The sequence below is a fragment of the Microchirus variegatus genome (assembly GCF_963457635.1).
Source record: "Microchirus variegatus genome assembly, chromosome: 22".
Lineage (NCBI taxonomy): Eukaryota > Metazoa > Chordata > Actinopteri > Pleuronectiformes > Soleidae > Microchirus > Microchirus variegatus.
In genome coordinates, this window is record NC_139823.1 from 17,974,651 (window position 1) to 17,992,192 (window position 17,542).

The 17,542-nt window shown below is 39.6% G+C and overlaps 1 protein-coding gene across 4 annotated transcripts in view; it reads right to left on the minus strand.

Annotated features, from left to right (window-relative positions):
- Window positions 1-246: 246 nt before the first annotated feature.
- Window positions 247-17,542, minus strand: part of LOC310943466 (muscleblind-like protein 2a) — a 72,285-nt gene continuing 54,989 nt past the window's right edge. For 2 of the 4 annotated variants that reach the window (XM_083909038.1, XM_083909037.1), the window contains exons 6-8: window positions 17,063-17,213; window positions 13,472-13,507; window positions 247-6,375 (exon numbers count right to left, since the gene is read on the minus strand). In XM_083909038.1, coding sequence (XP_083765164.1) covers window positions 6,251-6,375; window positions 13,472-13,507; window positions 17,063-17,213 — 312 coding nt within the window. In that variant the 3' untranslated portion in view covers window positions 247-6,250. Of the gene's footprint in view, window positions 6,376-12,561; window positions 12,657-13,471; window positions 13,508-17,062; window positions 17,214-17,542 lie in introns of all 4 variants that reach the window. The other 2 variants (XM_083909039.1, XM_083909040.1) reach the window with 2 other exon arrangements.

Genomic DNA, 17,542 nt, shown 5'->3' on the forward strand with positions numbered 1-17,542 from the left:
GCTGCCTCGTGTGGTCACTTTGCGTCACTGAGGTAAATCTGAACAAAGGAATTCAAATGCCGAATTGATAAAATAAGACATTTGAACTTTGTGATGGAGGCAGAAGTTGATCAATAACTTCCTGTGAACTTCCTGTGAGCTGTGATGTTAAAATCGTTGATTTTCTCTATGAGGTTTGGTGCAAGAAAAATGCTTGTGTAACATCAATACGACAAAAAAACAACAACTTCATTTGATTTTCTTTATTTATCTTCCAATAGATTTTTACATTATCTTGCTGGAAACCAAAGAAACATCGGACTATAGAAACATAAAATAGCACAAAATATATGTGAAAAACAAAAACAACAACAAAAACCCAAACAGAACGTTTAGAAACGATGACATTGAGAGTAAAACTGTGATGACGGTGTTTTTGTTGCATTTCCTGTGTTTGTGTGAAGGTTTAGGACACACACTCTCCCAGTGTGAGCGCCCTCTGCTGGATAAAGCTGTGCGTCACAAGCTCCGCTCAGTGCCATTGTAACAAGGCAAAGGACGGAGACGAGCGACCGTTCGCTCTGATGCAGTTTTGGCTTTAAAACCTTTTTTTTTTTTAAAAAAAGAGTGTGTTTAATATAAAGAGAAAAAAAGTGAAATGGAAGTGAGGAATATAAATATTTTTAAAGAGCTCTTAAAAAACAAAACTTTAAAGGGAGAGTTCAGGGTTTTTTTGTAGTGTGGCTATGTGAGATGATTTTTTTTAAGCCACTTTTGAATAAAATATACGTAAAATGCTTAAGTCTACGATATCTTAAGAACATTTTCAACACTTTTCTTGCTAGAAACAGAGGTTTTTTAACTGCTCACTATCCCACACCAAACCCCATAGAGAAAATCATCGATTTTTAGCTCACAGGGACACAGGAGCTGCTGCTGCTTTACTGCTGCCTCGTGTGGTCACTTTGTGTCACTGAGGTGAATCCGAACAAAGGAATTTAAACACAGAATTCACAAAATAACACATTTGAACGCACAAATGGACGCAGCGGCGGATCAACGACTCCTGTGAGCTGTGATGTTAAAATCGATGGTTTTCTCTATGGGGTTTGGTGCAGGGGAATGAGAACATTCAAACCAGAAAAGTGGAAAAAAAAAAAAGAGGCAAACTAATTTTTAAGACATTAGAATAGTTTTTAACACTTTATCTCAAACTTATACAGACTTTTCTTGCGAGAAACAGAGGTTTTTTAACAGCTAACTCTCCCTGCACCAAACCCCATAGAGAAAATCACTGATTTTTAGCTCACGTGGACACAGGAGCTGCTGCTTTAGTGCTGCCTCGTGTGGTCACTTTGTGTCACCGATTTAAAGCCGAATGAGGGATTTTAAATGCCGAATTTGACAAAATAAGACATTAGAACTTTGTGATGGACGCAGCGGTGGATCAACGACTCCTGTGAACTTCCTGTGAGCTGTGATGTTAAAATCAATGGTTTTCTCTATGGGGTTTGGTGCAGGAGAGTGAGAACGTTAGAAAACTTCATTTTTAAGACGTGTCAACCCTCTATCTCAAACTTTTACAGACTTTTCTTGCTGGGAACTGGGTTTTTTTAACAGCTAACTCTCCTTGCACCAAACCCCATAGAGAAAATCAGTGATTTTAGTTCAAGTGGACACAGGAGCTGCTGCTTTAGTGCTGCCTCGTGTGGTCACTTTGTGTCACCGATTTAAAGCTGAATGAGGGATTTTAAATGCCGAATTTGACAAAATGAGACATTTGAACTTTGTGATGGAGGCAGCGGTGGATCAACGACTCCTGTGAACTCCTGTGTTGCTGTGACGTTAAAATCGATGGTTTTCTCTATGGGCTTTGGTGCAGGGAGAGTGAGAACGTTAGAAAACTTCATTTTTTTTCGAACCAGAAAACTCACTCTTAAGACATCCTAGAGTCAAACAGTGACGTGAGAGTTAATATTCAGTTGCGACAACAAATAAATAATTTTTTTTTAAAAACACCCGAACTGTCCCTTTAAGCACGATGGACTCAAGATAAGGCAAATTGTTTTGGATCAGCTGAGTCTGCTCAGAAAGTGCTTCTTACATTTGTTGTTTTTTTTTCCCTCCTTTTCCACATGGTCGGACACATTTACTCATTATTTAAAAAAAAAACAAAAAAAAACAAAGGGCATTGTGGGAAATGTTGTCTTTTCAGACATTTTTCTGTGCAGTCAAAGAAAACATGCAAACATGTCGACTCTGTGGTGGTTTCTGCCTCTGATTAATCAACAGATTCTTTATTATTATTATTATTATTATATTTTTTATTATTTTTTTTAAACTTGTACTTGCAGGAAAAAAGAAATAAAAACCGATCACGTGTTCAAACCTTTGTGAAAAGTGCAATCCTTAACTCTAGTGATACATACGCCTCAGAATAAAGAGTGGAACCTAAAGGTCCTTTGTCTGTTTGAGCTGTACATCCAAACTTATATATATATATATATATATATATATAATATTTCTTCATATATATATATCTATAATCTATGCAACGTAGAGGACTTTAAATCTACCGTAGTGTGACAGTCGCGGCGCGTACACGGGCCGCCGTCGTCGTCGTGTTCTTTTTTTTATCCGCTAAGGAAAATATTTAGGTCGTTGTCGTAAATCTCGGCGAAGAATAAGAAAAAAAAAACGTTCGTAAATCTTCGCTTTTACAATCTAACCGTGTTGCGTACAGTGTTCTAGCAAAACAAAACAAAAACAAAAACAAAAACAGAACAGAAACAAACAATCATTTACAAAAATACCCAACTTTAGTCGTCGTCGTCGTCGCGTCGCCACGGCAACGACGTCACATCGTTATGAAACACTATAATAACTATAGAGTGAAAAGTACATCTTTTTTGGAAATTCTTTTTTTTTTTTTTGATAAAATGTCACCTATACAATAAACTTTTTTATTTATTTTTATTGATATTTTTTTTAAATATTTTTTTCTCTCCTCCTCCAACAACGCAAGCGACTCTTTTAACGTTAAACTCTACGCTCTTTTTTTTTTTTTTTCTGTCGTCAACGAGAAGGCAAGAAAGGTCCGGTCGCTTTCCATCGGTGGGTTTGAATGTTTTTCTTTTTAAAAAAACAAAAACACATCTCACTCTTTCACTCTTTCACTCATTCATTCACTCATTCATTCACTGACCGATTAAACCTTTGAAATGAGCGAAAAAACAGCCCCAATAAATTACATTCATTTCAAAACAGAATAGTTTACAACATCGTTTCTGACTCAAACATTTAAAACCAAAAAAAAAAAAAAAAGATAAATTACAACAAAATATAGAACGTGTTTTTTTTTTTGTCTTTTGTCTTTTTTTTTTTTTTTTTTTTCTAAAACCACAAAAATATCAGAGTGAACGAATGAAAATGATGATTGTTGTTGTTGTTTCTGTTGTTGTTGTTGGTGGTGACATTTATTTTTGAATAAAATATAAATAAAATCAACTCCTGCTTAAGTCCACGATATTTTTAATAATATTTTCACCACTTTACCAGGTGGAAACTGACATTTTTTAACAGCTCACTCTCCTGCACCAAACCCCATAGAGAAAATCATCGATTTTACATCACAGGGGACACAGGAGCTGCTGGTCCACTTCTGCCTCGTGTGGTCACTTTGTGTCACTGCGGTTAATCAGAACAAAGGAATTTAAACACACACGTGACCAAATTATACATTTAAACTGACTCACGGAGGCAACAGTGGATCGAAAACTCCCGTGTGCTGTGACGTAAAATCGACGATTTTCTCTATGGGGTTTGGTGCAGGGAGAGTGAGTACGTTGGAAAACGTCAGTTTCAAACCAGAAAAGTGTCAAAACTAAGTCTTTAGATATCATAGAGTCAAGCAGGAGCAGATTAAAGGGTGAACGGATGAAAGTGATGATTGTTGTTAAAAGCCATTTTTTGCCACTTTTTGAATAAAATATACATAAAATTTACTCCTTCTTAAGTCTACGACACATTAAGAACATTTTCACCACTTTTCTGGCTGGAAACTGGACGTTTTTTAACAGCTCACTCTCCCTGCACCAAACCCCATAGAGAAAATCATCGATTTTACATCACAGGGGACACAGGAGCTGCTGGTGCACTGCTGCCTCGTGTGGTCACTTTGTGTCACTGAGGTTAATCAGATGAAGGATTGTAAAACACCAAAGTAACAAAACAACACATTTTGAACGCACAAATGGACGCAGCAGTGCATCAACAACTCCTGTGAGCTGTGACGTAAAATTTTCTCTATGGGCTTTGGTGCAGGAGAGTGAGTACGTTAGAAAACGTCAGTTTCAAACCAGAAAAGCGTCAAAACTCACTCTTGTGACATCACAGAGTGAAGCAGGAGAGAATTAAAGAGGGAAAATAATAAAAGTGTGGATCAAACACCATGAAATGACAGGGTTTTGCTGTTAAAGGTGTTAAAGAATAATCGTTTAAAGATGATTGTTGTTGTTGTTGTTGTTGTTGTTGTGGAGGTGGTGACGGAGGGGGAGGGGGAGGAGGGCGGGGTTTATCAAACATACACACACAAACAACACAAAATCCTTTAAATAACCTTTTTCTGTCTCTAAAACGTCTATGAATATAAACTCTGAAAATAAAGAGAGACTGTTACACACAGTCGGACAACACCGTCACTCCTCACACACACACACACACACACACACACACACGTTCTACAAAGCTAGCTTTTGATTTGTCCGTCCTTCTTTTTCTCTTTTTTCTCAGATAAAGTCACTTGATGTCGACGAAAATTGACGGAAAAAAACAACATCTGAAATGTCTTTTTTTTTTTTTTTCTCTCCAGAGTCCGTGTTTGTTTCTATATTTCTTTTTAAGCGGATACACTGCGTCGTCGTCGTTGTTGTTGTTGTTGTTGTTGTTGTTGTCGATGAGCATTTCTTAGGCACTTCTACAGTTTTCTAAAAATGGAACAGGATTCTCGGTGAGGGTGACGGGGTGAAAGCCCTCCAGTCCAACTTCAAGTTATCGTTTGTTGTTGTTTTTTCTTGTGTGTGTTTTGACGAGCGTCAAAATTCACCTTTTTTATTTTATTTTTTATTTATTTATTTTTAGCACTTAAATCCGTCTTCACCCACACCCTCCATACAGACTCTGCTAGCAAGAAACTGGTGTTTGTAGACCTGGAGTCAGAGTCCCAGTCTGCCGGCAGACCTTCAGTCTCACACACACTCTCATACACACACACACACACACACACACTCTCACACACACACACACACACACACGCAAGGCTTGGTGTGCGTGTGTGTGACGGAACCATCGAGCGTCGCTAAGGCCTCGGCACGAACCCTTAGACCTTTAGAGGTCGTTCACATGTAGCATCGTGAGGAGAAAACGCGCGATTTTTCACGTCTTTGATAACAAAACCTCGATAAAATATGCATTTGGACGTTTTTTTAAAGGTCAAAAAGACACAAAACTCGCTGCAATTCCATTAAATTTGTCGATTATTTCACCGAAAATCGTCTCGTTTTGTCCACACACCTGAAACTATTCCGTTTTAATGACCATACGAAGCTTTTAAGAAGCTGAAAAACGACTAAAAACGGTCAAACGTTGACATTTAAATGAGTAAATGTGTATAAATGGTTTAAACTGAGACTTTAAAACCCTCCTTTTTCCACTTTTCTACATGTGAACGAGACCCTGAGGCGCGTCTTTCAGGCGTGTCTTCCTCTGTCCTCTGTCCTGACTTCATGCACAAAAAAACAAAAATCCATCTCTCCTTCCTCTTCCTCCTCCTCCTCCAAACAAATCAGTGGCGATGGCAAAACTGAGACGTCTCTGTTTGTTTGTTTGTTTGTTTGTTTGCGTCAGACTTTGGCGTCATGTTGTTGTGTGTTTCCAGAGAGGAGGACGACGACGATGATGATGATGACGAGCGTCACATGATGGCATCTTCACGTCCGTGTGTGTGTGTGTGTGTGTGTGTGTGTGTGTGTGTACGAACAGGTTTGTGCGGAGGTTAAAGGATAAAGACGACGGCGTTAGAATGACCTCTATAGTGTGTCTGTTATGTGTGTTTATGTCGTACGATACATTTTTTTTGTGTTAATAGTTGTTTTTTTCTCTCTTTTCTAGCAATACATACATTATATATATATATATATCTGTGTGTGTGTGTGTGTGTGTGTGTGTGACACCGGCACTGCAGTTCTTACGGTTAAATTGAAGTGTTACACTCTTAGCATGCAGGTTGTTGGAGCTCTACAGGAGAGGCCAGGTAGTATTTACACAGAGGATGTTTGGGGTTTCCCAGAGCAGCTTCAACACACTCCGCTCCTCTCCTGACGCTCACTTCAGGATAATCTGCAGCAGAGACAAAGACACGTGGAGAAGACTTTAGAATCACTCTATATCATTCACAGAAGAAAAACACGACATAACCGAACAAAGTCTGGCGTCTCTTTAAGATCTGGATCAAACTGCGTTTGCTTAAGTCCTCGCTAAGACGTCATCAGCACGGGAAGAACGTCCAGAACGAAGCAAAAATACAGTGTTTTCACTCAATTTTTCACGTCTTTGATAATAAAACCTTAATAAAATACGCACGTGGACGTTTTTTTTAAAGGTCAAAGACACAAAACTCGCTGGAATTCGATTACGTTGATTAAATTTGTCGATTGTTTCACATTTTGGTCATTTTACGTCTCGTTTTGTCCGTAGACTCTAAAATTATTCAGTTTCAATGACTATACGAGGCTTTTGAGAAGCTGAAAAACGACTAAATAAACGACAAATAAGTCCATATATATATATATATATATATTAGAGCAGAATATTTGCTCCCAACTGGATTAAAACAAACACAGGAGTGAAAATGTATTTTTCACCATTATATGGTGTTTAATTCTGGATGCTATTTTGTCCCAACTTCTAAATTAGGCCATTTCACAATAGTTCAGACAGATTAAACGTGCTACACAAGTGTTAGACTGACTTTTCTTGCTGGAAAATGACGTTTTTAAAAGCTAACTCTCTATATTTGTATATTTTGTATATTAACGTCTAAATTAGGGCGTTTCACAACAGTTAAGACAGATTAGACATGCTTTAGTTCAGCATAATAAGTCTTTAGGCTTCATGTGTGATGGGTTTACAGAGATTAAGGTGTGGTATAAAAAAAACAACAAAAAAAACCCACTTTCTTAGGGTGCAAAATAGCATTTCAACCAGATCTGGCAACCTCTGCACTGTGTATTAGTCTCTCTTTTTTAGAGATGTAAACGAATGACCCACCACATAACAACGAGAGGGAGGAAGAAGAGGAAGAAGAGGAAGAAGAAGAAGAAGAAGAAGAAGAGAACATTCTTATTTAACAGATAATCCACAGCTGATAAAAGGTTTAGGTGGAAAATAAACATGAATATTGAATATTACAGCGACACAGGGTGATAAAAACAAACAGATCTATCATTAAAAGGGGTTTTTCCTTTCACGTGTAATACCACGCTCAGACAGTAGAGGGTGCTGCGACCCTACAGTCCTCACCGCAGCCAGATGACTACGTTTCGAAATGCATCTGTCAACACGGAGCGACGCAATTGTCCCAGAGACACTTCAGAAGGTCAAAAGGTGACCAGACGATGAACCTGCCGTCGCGTCTGGACGCTCTGTTCGCCTCTGTGCGAGCGCGGCGGCCATTACGTGCCTCTTTTTAATTTTTTTAGCTCTTATCTCAACACGACGACGCAACAAATTCATCATTCATAAGACGACGACGTCCGTCTCTGCGTCCTCGTCTCTCTCTCCTGGACGTTGGTGCTTTACGTCACGTGGTCTTTTATTCTGAAAACCCAAACAAGACTCTTGAGTCTGCGTCGTCACGTTAACGCAGACGGAGACAGACGAGCGAGCGAGCAATGACGTCAGCGTGGCTTCTTCTTCTTCTTCTTCTTCTTCTTCTTCATGTCCCGCATGCGTCTTTAAGGAGACGCTCTGCTTCCTGCTGCTGCTGCGACTGCTGCTGAATGTCAATTACAGGAAGAGGCAGTGACTCACAGGAAGTGAACTCACTGGTGGCCGATGAGGAGCAATAAAGCACTAAGTGCTCCTCACTGGAGGAGATTTATCTTTTTTTTTTATTTGCAATTCTAAAATGACGCTGGGATTTTGGGGCTTTTTAAAAAAAATAATGCTTCAATTTCAAGGAAGACGTCAGTGTTTTAAATTGCGGTTGTGTAAGATGATGCTTAACACACTTCTACAGCATCGTACGACTGTGTTTGCCGCTGTATTTGTTGTTATTAAACAGCTTTTTCCAAGTTATAAAAGCGCAAACTCACCTGCACCAAACCCCATAGAGAAAAACGGCGATGTTTCTGGTCTACTGCTGCCTCGTGTGGTCACTTTGTGTCGTGTGTCACAATTTTTAATGCCAAATTCACATAAATAACACACTTGAATTTATAGAAGAAGGCAGCAGTGGATCAACAACTCCTGTGAACTCCTGTGTGCTGTGACGTTAAAATCGCTGATTTTCTCTATGGGGTTTGGTGTGGGAGAGTGAGCGGTTTACAAAACTGACAAAAAAAACGTCTGTTCTCAGTCAGAAACGGCGTCTAACATCGTTAAAAAGCTTCTTAACGTATTATAGTGTCATATATACATATATATGTACATAACGCAGTGACACAAAGTGACCACACGAGGCAGCAGTAGTCCTCATGAGGTAAAATCGCTGATTTTCTCAATGGGGTTTGGTGTGGGAGAGTGAGCGGTTTACAAAACTGACAAAAAACATCTGTTCTCAGTCAGAAACGGTGTCTAACAGCGTTAAAAAGCTTCTAAACTTATTATAGTGTCATATATACACATACATGTGTATAACGCATTGACACAAAGTGACCACACGAGGCAGCAGTAGTCCTCACGAGGTAAAATCGCCTAATTTCTCTATGGGGTTTGGTGTGGGAGAGTGAGCAATTGACAAAATTGACAAAAAAAACATCTGTTCTCAGTCAGAAACGGTGTCTAACACAGTTAAAAAGCTTCTCAACATATTATAGTGTCATATATACATATATATGTACATAACGCAGTGACACAAAGTGACCACACGAGGCAGCAGTAGTCCTCACGGGGTAAAATCGCCGATTTTCTCTATGGGGTTTGGTGTGGGAGAGTGAGCGGTTTACAAAACTGACAAAAAAAACATCTGTTCTCAGTCAGAAACGGTGTCTAACAGAGTCAAAAAGCTTCTAACCTTATTATAGTGTCATATATACATATATAACGCAGTGACACAAAGTGACCACACGAGGCACCAGTAGTCCTCACGAGGTAAAATCACTGAATTTCTCTATGGAGTTTGGTGTGGGAGAGTGAGCGGTTTACAAAACTGACAAAAAAACGTCTGTTCTCAGTCAGAAACGGCGTCTAACGGCGTTAAAAAGCTTCTTAACTTATTATAGTGTCATATATACATATATATGTACATAACGCAGTGACACAAAGTCACCACACGAGGCAGCAGTAGTCCTCACGAGGTAAAATCGCTGATTTTCTCAATGGGGTTTGGTGTGGGAGAGTGAGCGGTTTACAAAACTGACAAAAAAACATCTGTTCTCAGTCAGAAACGGCGTCTAACAGCGTTAAAAAGCTTCTTAACATATTATAGTGTCATATATACATATATATGTATATAACGCAGTGACACAAAGTGGCCACAGGAGGCAGCAGTTGTCCTCACGAGGTAAATCGCTGATTTTCGGTATGGAGTTTGTTTTGAGAGACCCTTAAGATATAATAGACTCACGCAGATGTAGATTTCATGAGCTGAAAACGAGTCAATAACAACATTTCTTTAACAAAAAGGTATTAAATAAAAGAGGAGAGGGAATAAGTGGAGCGAGGTTCATTTCCTGCTGTGGTCATGATTGTTATTGCCCGTGTTGGTCTTAAAAATTGGGCGCGGTGCACACGTTCTAGCGGAGAACGATTGCCCAGCTGCGTGAGGCCGCAGCGCCCGGCATTGTCCTGAAATTGTCCAGGTTTAAATTGGGGCACACATGCGTCACCCCGGCATTCAGACGTGGCCTCGCTTCCCCGACTCCTGCTGACACGCGGCAACATGGGAGCAACAGGAGCGATGAAGGGATGGAGGCCATTTTTTAACTTCCAACTTCTCTGACCCCGACAGCCTCACAACTCACATTCACCCTACAAGTAAACGGGGTTCGTACACTTTTATAACAATAGTTTTCCATGACTTTTCAATGACTTTACAAGAGCGAAAATCGGTGCCATCCCACGGTCTTACATGAACGTCCATCTGTTTTGACTGCAAATCTTAATCTAAAAAAAACATATGCAGTTTGTTGCGACACGTCTGTGGTCTTTGAGTCGTTCAGTCGCCAAAGTTTAAAGCTCTCCTTAAAAAGCCACTCTGTTGTAACTTTCTTTCATACTTCATTGATTTGAATTACTATTTGAGTAATGCTTTAAGTAATGGTTAAAACAGGGTCTCTGCAGGTTTCAACAAGTCAAATGTAAGACTTTTTAAGACTTTCTTAAGACCATAATGAACACAATTTAAGACCCGTTTCAAAATGTCAAATCCACTCGGGCAAAAAAAGTACAAAAGACATGAAGGAAAATTGGAGCCACATATCGTTGAACTTGCATTTGGGCTTAAGCTGTGGGCTTTCGTTAAGTTTTCTCCGCTGCTAAGCTAAGCTAAGCTAAGCGGAGCTGTAACACACCGCGGCGCTCACAGCACGCGCTAGCTAGTGGTGCTGGATAAACTCTCCCCCGGGGAACACAGGTGACCTACTTTAGTTCCGTGTTGTTTACGTTATCGCATTCTCAAAAATAGAAACATTTCAAAGCGAGACTGAAGTGTATGCTTGTTTTGAATAAAAGTCACGTTAATAGATCAAAACTGTATTTAAGACCTTTTATGAGATTTTAGGGAGAATTTAAGACATTTTAAGGTCTTAAATTCAAATGATTGGATTTAAGACTTTTTAAGACCCCGCGGATACCCTGTAAAAGAGAGGAAGTGGTTGTTTTCCGTAAGGGCTTTTTTGTTGTTCACGTTTTGGTTCACGCCTGCAGTACACACTTGGAGCCACTGTGTGGCATCGTTTGCATGTGAATCGTTGTCCCCTATAGGCCCCTATATATCCTTTTTTTTTTTACCTCCGAGTAAAGGCCCCATTATACTTCTCCGACTGCGTAACCACGGAGACGACTCGAGCCTTCACACTTCTGCGTCGCGGTGACGGATACGCGCTGCAATTTCCCGCCCGATCAGCAGGGGTCGGTTGTGCTTTCGGCTACATTGAGCAATGGCGTCCGAGAGAGAAAGACTGTTGTTGTTGTTGAAACAGTGGCCATTTTTTCACTTTTCTGTGTCACGGAACGCAGTTTTAAGATAATTTAAGGCGACAAATTAGCCATTTAGAGTCTAAACATGCGCTGTGTGTGTGTTAAGATATGACGTATTTATAGTTTGGCAGCGACGTTGTGGGCGGTGATCAGCTCCGCCTCTGTGGACGCTCGGTGCGCACTGTGAGACGGCACAGAGCGGCGTTAGCTCGGCCTGTCCTGAGGACCAATCGCAGCTCTTGCCGTCTCCGTTGTCCCCTGACGGAGTGACGGACACTTAAAAAATATTTTGTGCAGCCGGAGACGACGCAGAGGCTCGACAACAGTAACCTACGCAGAGCACTTTACGCAGGAGTATAAATTGGGCTTAAGAACGCCCCCCGGAAGTGTGTTGCCTTGTGTTTTTAGCTTCTCCGTTAGCTTTTGTGCGTTAGCCGGCGAAACCCACACGCCAGGACTGAGCCATCGTCTCCGTACGCCTTGTTTGCCTTATTAGACGCAGTTAAATCACATCACACTCGTTGAAACTACACTTTCCTGGCACTATGTCGTTGAAAAGAGCTCAAAATCCACGTGAGGACTGGAGGGTCGCTAAGCGCGGAGCCAGTGATCTGCTTGTTTTCCGCTTGACACCTTGTTTTCCGTGCAAATTTAAATTTAAACCGCACATTACATCGTTTTATTCATGTTTTACGCATCGAAAACATTATCCGTGCGATATTTCCATGACTTTTCAAGGACCCTAGAAAATGCGTTTTCAATTTCCAAAACTTCTCCAGGCTTTTCCATGACCGTACGAAACCCTGAGTAAAGGAGGAAAAAGGTAAAAGTGTGCGGCGCGTATGTATGGAAACAAAGCTGCGGCACAGGCCACGCCCCCTTTTTGCTGCAGATGAACGAAGAAGAAATAAAAGTAAAAGAAGACACACACAGAGAGAGAGAGAGAGCATGCAAACACAAGAAAAGAAAACAGGAAGTAGTGCCAACACAACACAAACTACTACTTTTTGCAAAATGTGGGAGCTCTGAAGAAGTTGAGAGGCGGATATTTTTTTTAAGCGCCCTCTGCTGGACATTCTGGGGACGAGTTATCGCCGCCGCCGCCGCTGCTAACTTCTTCAGAGCTCCTGGGACTGATGAAAGAAAGCTTTAAAAGGAGCAAACCTGATTGGCTGGTGCTGTTGCTGCGTAGGCGACACTTGTGGCAGGAGTTGTTGCTGCAGAGACAGTAGCAGGCGTAGCACTGTACATCATTGGGACTTTGTTTTGCGAGAGGGAAGAAGGAGGGAGGTGAGGAGGGGAGGGAGGTGGCAGCAATGGACAGCAGTTGTGATGAGGTTGTTGTTGTTGTTGTTGTTGTTGTGGATGATGATGGTGGTGGTGGACGTGACAGAGAGCCAGCAAGCCATCGTTAGGGTTACACCGGCAGATGGCATGCAACCATTCACAATGCAAAAGCAAAGGAGGACAGAAAGAAAGAAAGAAAGAAAAGGGGAGCGTGGGAGGAAATAAAAAAACAAAAGAAAATAACAGAAAACAAGAGGAGAGAAGCTGATTACAATCACAAGTAAGGAAATTTATACGGAAAATCAGTTTCAGTGGAGTTTGTTTTTTTTCCCAGAGAAATTTACAGAAGGGCACAGAAGATACCACCGTTTGGCAGCGGGGGACGGGAAATGAACGTCTTAAATAAACGTGGGCTGAAACACTCTGCCGCCAAAATACATGGTGGTAAATGTGACACACGAGTCTATGAGACTTTGTGTTTAATTTCTCTGGGAAACTGATTTAAATTTCCCGATCAACACGAGGAGGGAGAACAAACACATCTGCAGCTGCTGCTGCTGCTGCTGCACACTTTAGTCGTACATCATTAACACGATCGTTTAACTCTTCTCAGGTGACACAAAAACACACACCCGCCATCACCACACGAGGCAGCGCAGAGACACATCTTTGTCTCACCTGCAAAGAGCTGCCACCCACATCTACACCCCCACATACATACACACACCCCCAAAACTACATCATACAACGTGCGTGGTGTGAGTGCAAAGGGAAGGTCGGGACCTACCAAGACTGCTAGCAGGGGTCATGCACAAGACTGACCCTGTTGTGTTCATGCAGAGAAAGAGACAGAGAGAGAGAGAGAGAGAGAGGGGGGAGGTTAATTGAGAGGGAGGATAATAATAACAACAACAACAAGGTTATTTATACAAGACAATAACAAATACTCGAGTGCTTCTGTTGCAGATGTAAAAAACGATGACAAATCGCTCGCTCGCTCTCTACAGCAGCACCAGACTCCATAGAGAAAAGCAGCATTTTAAGCTCACGGTGACACAGGAGCTGCTGGTCTACTGCTGCCTCGTGTGGTCACTTTGTGTCACTGACAGGTAAACCTGAACAAAGGATTTCAAACGCCGAATTATCAAAATAACACATTTATATTTACTGACGGAGGCAGCAGTGGATCAACAACTTCCTGTGAACTCCTGTGTCTCTGTGAGGTAAAAATCGCTGCTTTTCTCTATGGGGTTTGGTGCAGGGAGAGTGAGGGGTTTGAAAAATCTGTCTAACTGTGAAATAAAGCAACAAACATATTCTTAAAATATCATAAACTAGCTTAACCAGGTTTTATTAGATGAAAAACTGAGGTTTGTGTCGCTTGCTGATAAAGTGAGGACCAGCATTTTCCACTTTATAAATCATCACAATGACAAATATCTACTTCATGAATGACATCTATAAAGAACTACTGGGTGCAGTACCATAAAATGTCTGCAGGTGGAGCCCCAGAGCAAAAACTTGTATGAAACACCGGGGGCGGGAAAACGGGTTAAAAACAGACTATATAGCATGTTTACAACCTAAGGAAGTGATTTCAATGAAGACAAAGTGAGAACCGGCCAAAATGTCCTCACTTTGTAAAAGTGTCCTCACTTTGTTGGTTAAAAAACCCTCACTGGTCCTCAGTATGCCGCAAGTACAAGAACACACACACACACACACAGAGGGAAACTGTGAGTTTGGAGTAGATTTGAGTTTTTTTTAGCTTGAGGCTCAAAGAAGTGAAGAGGAAAACGACGACGAGGCCCTGAATTCATTCACTCTGGGAGAATTGGAAAAGTGCTTTTGATAAATGAGATTATTATTTTATTCTTGCCAGGACGGATTAAATCCAAAACTGAAGAGGTTCGTCTTTGCTCGTCGTAGTAAAACAAACAAAAAAAAAAGCCATTATTTTTCCTTTAAAGGCTTAAAGAGTTTTGTCTTTATTGGATTCTTCCCTCAGACACAGTCAGAGAGTTTATTATGGTCTGGTCTGAGTCAGTGTGTGATATGAATGCACTCAGTGAGTGGATTATGGTTTATATTAGAGTTGATTCATTTCATAATTATCTAATCTAACGATGATTTTCACCATGAATCGAGTAAAATGATGACGTTCTCAGATGTCTAACTAAAGATTCTTCAGTTTTTAATGACATCTTTGTTACATGAAGCAAAGGAAACAGACGATATCTTGTTATAATCATTAAAAATCAAGCGATTCATCGCTGCAGATCTCGTTTCCGTTTCCTTTCCATCATCAAGATTATAATACTGAACAGAGAAATATTGTTTATATTTCACGTCATGCCACCAGGGGGAGCTCCAGCGTTCCTGTAACTCCAGGACCTCAAATTTGATAGATTCTTCTTTAATTTTAAAATAATTTCATCTTTAGTAACTAGAGAATTATGTCCATGTCTGAACTTGTTTTTAGAAATAAAACACTAACAAAAAGAGTCAGAATTCTAAGATTTAAGTCAGAATTCTGGCTTTTTTAATTTAATTTTCCAATAAATATCCACATGTGACCTTAATCCTCTTCCATATTTTCTTTTCTTTTGTTAACACAGTGTCTTTTATCACAAGTAGAAGCAAGATTTTCGATCAAAATGAAGATTTTAAATGATCGCAGATATGGAGAAAGGTTTAAAACGTTTATTTTGGTTGATAATCACAATCATCTTGACGTGTTCTCATCAAAGTCTTTGAAAAGGAAAACAGATGGAAGAGATGTGTGTGTGTGTGATAATTAAAGGGTTAACTGTGTGTGTTTATTTTCAAGTGCCAGGTCACTCCAGGTCAAATTTCTATAGATTTTTGCTTTTAATTTCAAAATAATTTGATGTTTAGTAACATGTTTTTGTACGGAGGAGAATTAATGCCACGTTAGAAACAAAAAAATCACAAAAAGAGTCAGAATTCTTAGATTTGAGTCAGAATTCTGGCTCTTTATTTTGTTTTCCAATAAATATCCATATGTGGCCTTACACCTCTTCCATATTTTTTGTTCCATTATGGACATATTTTAGGGTGATAATTAAAGGGTTTAGTGTGTGTTAACTGTGTGTGTGTTTTCCATGGTTGACATAAAGTCCAAGTGCCACCAGGTCACTCCAGGTCAAATATCTTTAGATTTTTCTTTTTAATTTCAAAGTAATGTGATCTTTGGTGACATGATTTGTACGTAGGAGAATTAGTGCCACGTTAGAAACAAAAAAGAGTCAGAATTCTGTTTTTTTATTTCGTTCCAATTAATATCCACATGTGACCTCAATTCTCTTCAATATTTTTTTGTTCCATTTTTTTGTCTTTTATCACAAGTAGACATAAGATTTTGGATCAAATTTTAAATTTTAAATAGTCACAGATATGGAGAGATGTTTAAAACGTTTATTATTATCTCCTTTTTGAAAAGGAAAACAGATGGAAGAGATGTGTGTGTGTGATAATTAATAATTAAAGGTTTAACTGTGTGTGTGTGTGTGTGTGTGTGTGTGTGTGTGTGTGTGTGTGTGTGTGTGTGTGTGTGTGTGTGTGTGTTCTTGTACTTGCGGCATACTGAGGACCAGTGAGGGTTTTTATCCAACAAAGTGAGGTCATTTTTACGGAGTGAGGACATTTTGGCCGGTCCTGACTTTGTTTTCATTGAAATCACTTCCTTAGTTTGCTATAACATGCTATAATCAATTCGTAAAAAAAAAAGGTTACATTTTGGACGACGTAATATAGTATGACTTTTTTTGTGAAATTTTGAACCAATTTATTTTTTTCAAATTTTGGACCAAATTTTTTTTTTAAATTTTGGACCAAATTTTTTTTTCAAATTTTGGACCAAATTTTTTTTTTCAAATTTTGGACCAAATTTTTTTTTTCAAAATTTGGACCAAATTTTTTTTTCAAAATTTGGACCAACATTTTTTTTTTCAAATTTTGGACCAATTTTTTTTTTCAAATTCTGGACCAAAATTTATTTTTTTTCAAATTTTGGACCAACATTTTTTTTCCAAATTTTTGACCAAAATTTTTTTTAGTAGCATAACATAATATAGCATGACGGTTTTTTTTCCCATTTTGGACGACATAGTATAGTATGACGTTTTTGTTAAATTTTGGACCAAAAATTACAAAAAATAAAAAAACATTGAAAAAGTTTTCCAGCCCTTTTTGCTCTGAGGCTCCACCTGCAGACATTTTATGGTACTGCAACCAGTAGTTATTTGTAGATGTCATTCATGAAGTAGATATTTGTAATTGTTTTGATTTATAAAGTGAAAAATGCTGGTCCTCAGTATGTGGCAAGTACAAGAATGTGTGTGTGTGTGTGTCTCACCTGTGGGAAAGAAAGCAGGCTGCTGCAGCTGTGCGTTGGCCAGCGCCTGCTGGTAGTGCAGAACAGTGGGGTTGAACAGGGAGCTGGCTCCGTTGCTCTTCTCCAGTGCCGGTCTCTTTGGTAGCGGCTGGAGGACGCCGTGGGGAAACGCCTGCACACACACACACACACACACACACACACACACACACACACACAGAGAAAGAGGAGAAAACACACACTGAATAACGTGGGTAAAGCTTTACACAGCACAGAAACACATGGAAAGTTGCAGTAAACTACTAGCACAAAGACAATGAGAAACTTAAATCATAGCACGGCAACAACAACAACGGCACGTTAAAGAAAAGTGCTTAACATTACTTCATCTACTTCATTCACTACATTACAACCATCAAATTAAATAAATATTCTATGTTACATGAAAAAACAACAACAACAACAAAAGAGTAAATCATTTCCTTTTTTTTGTGAGTGGCT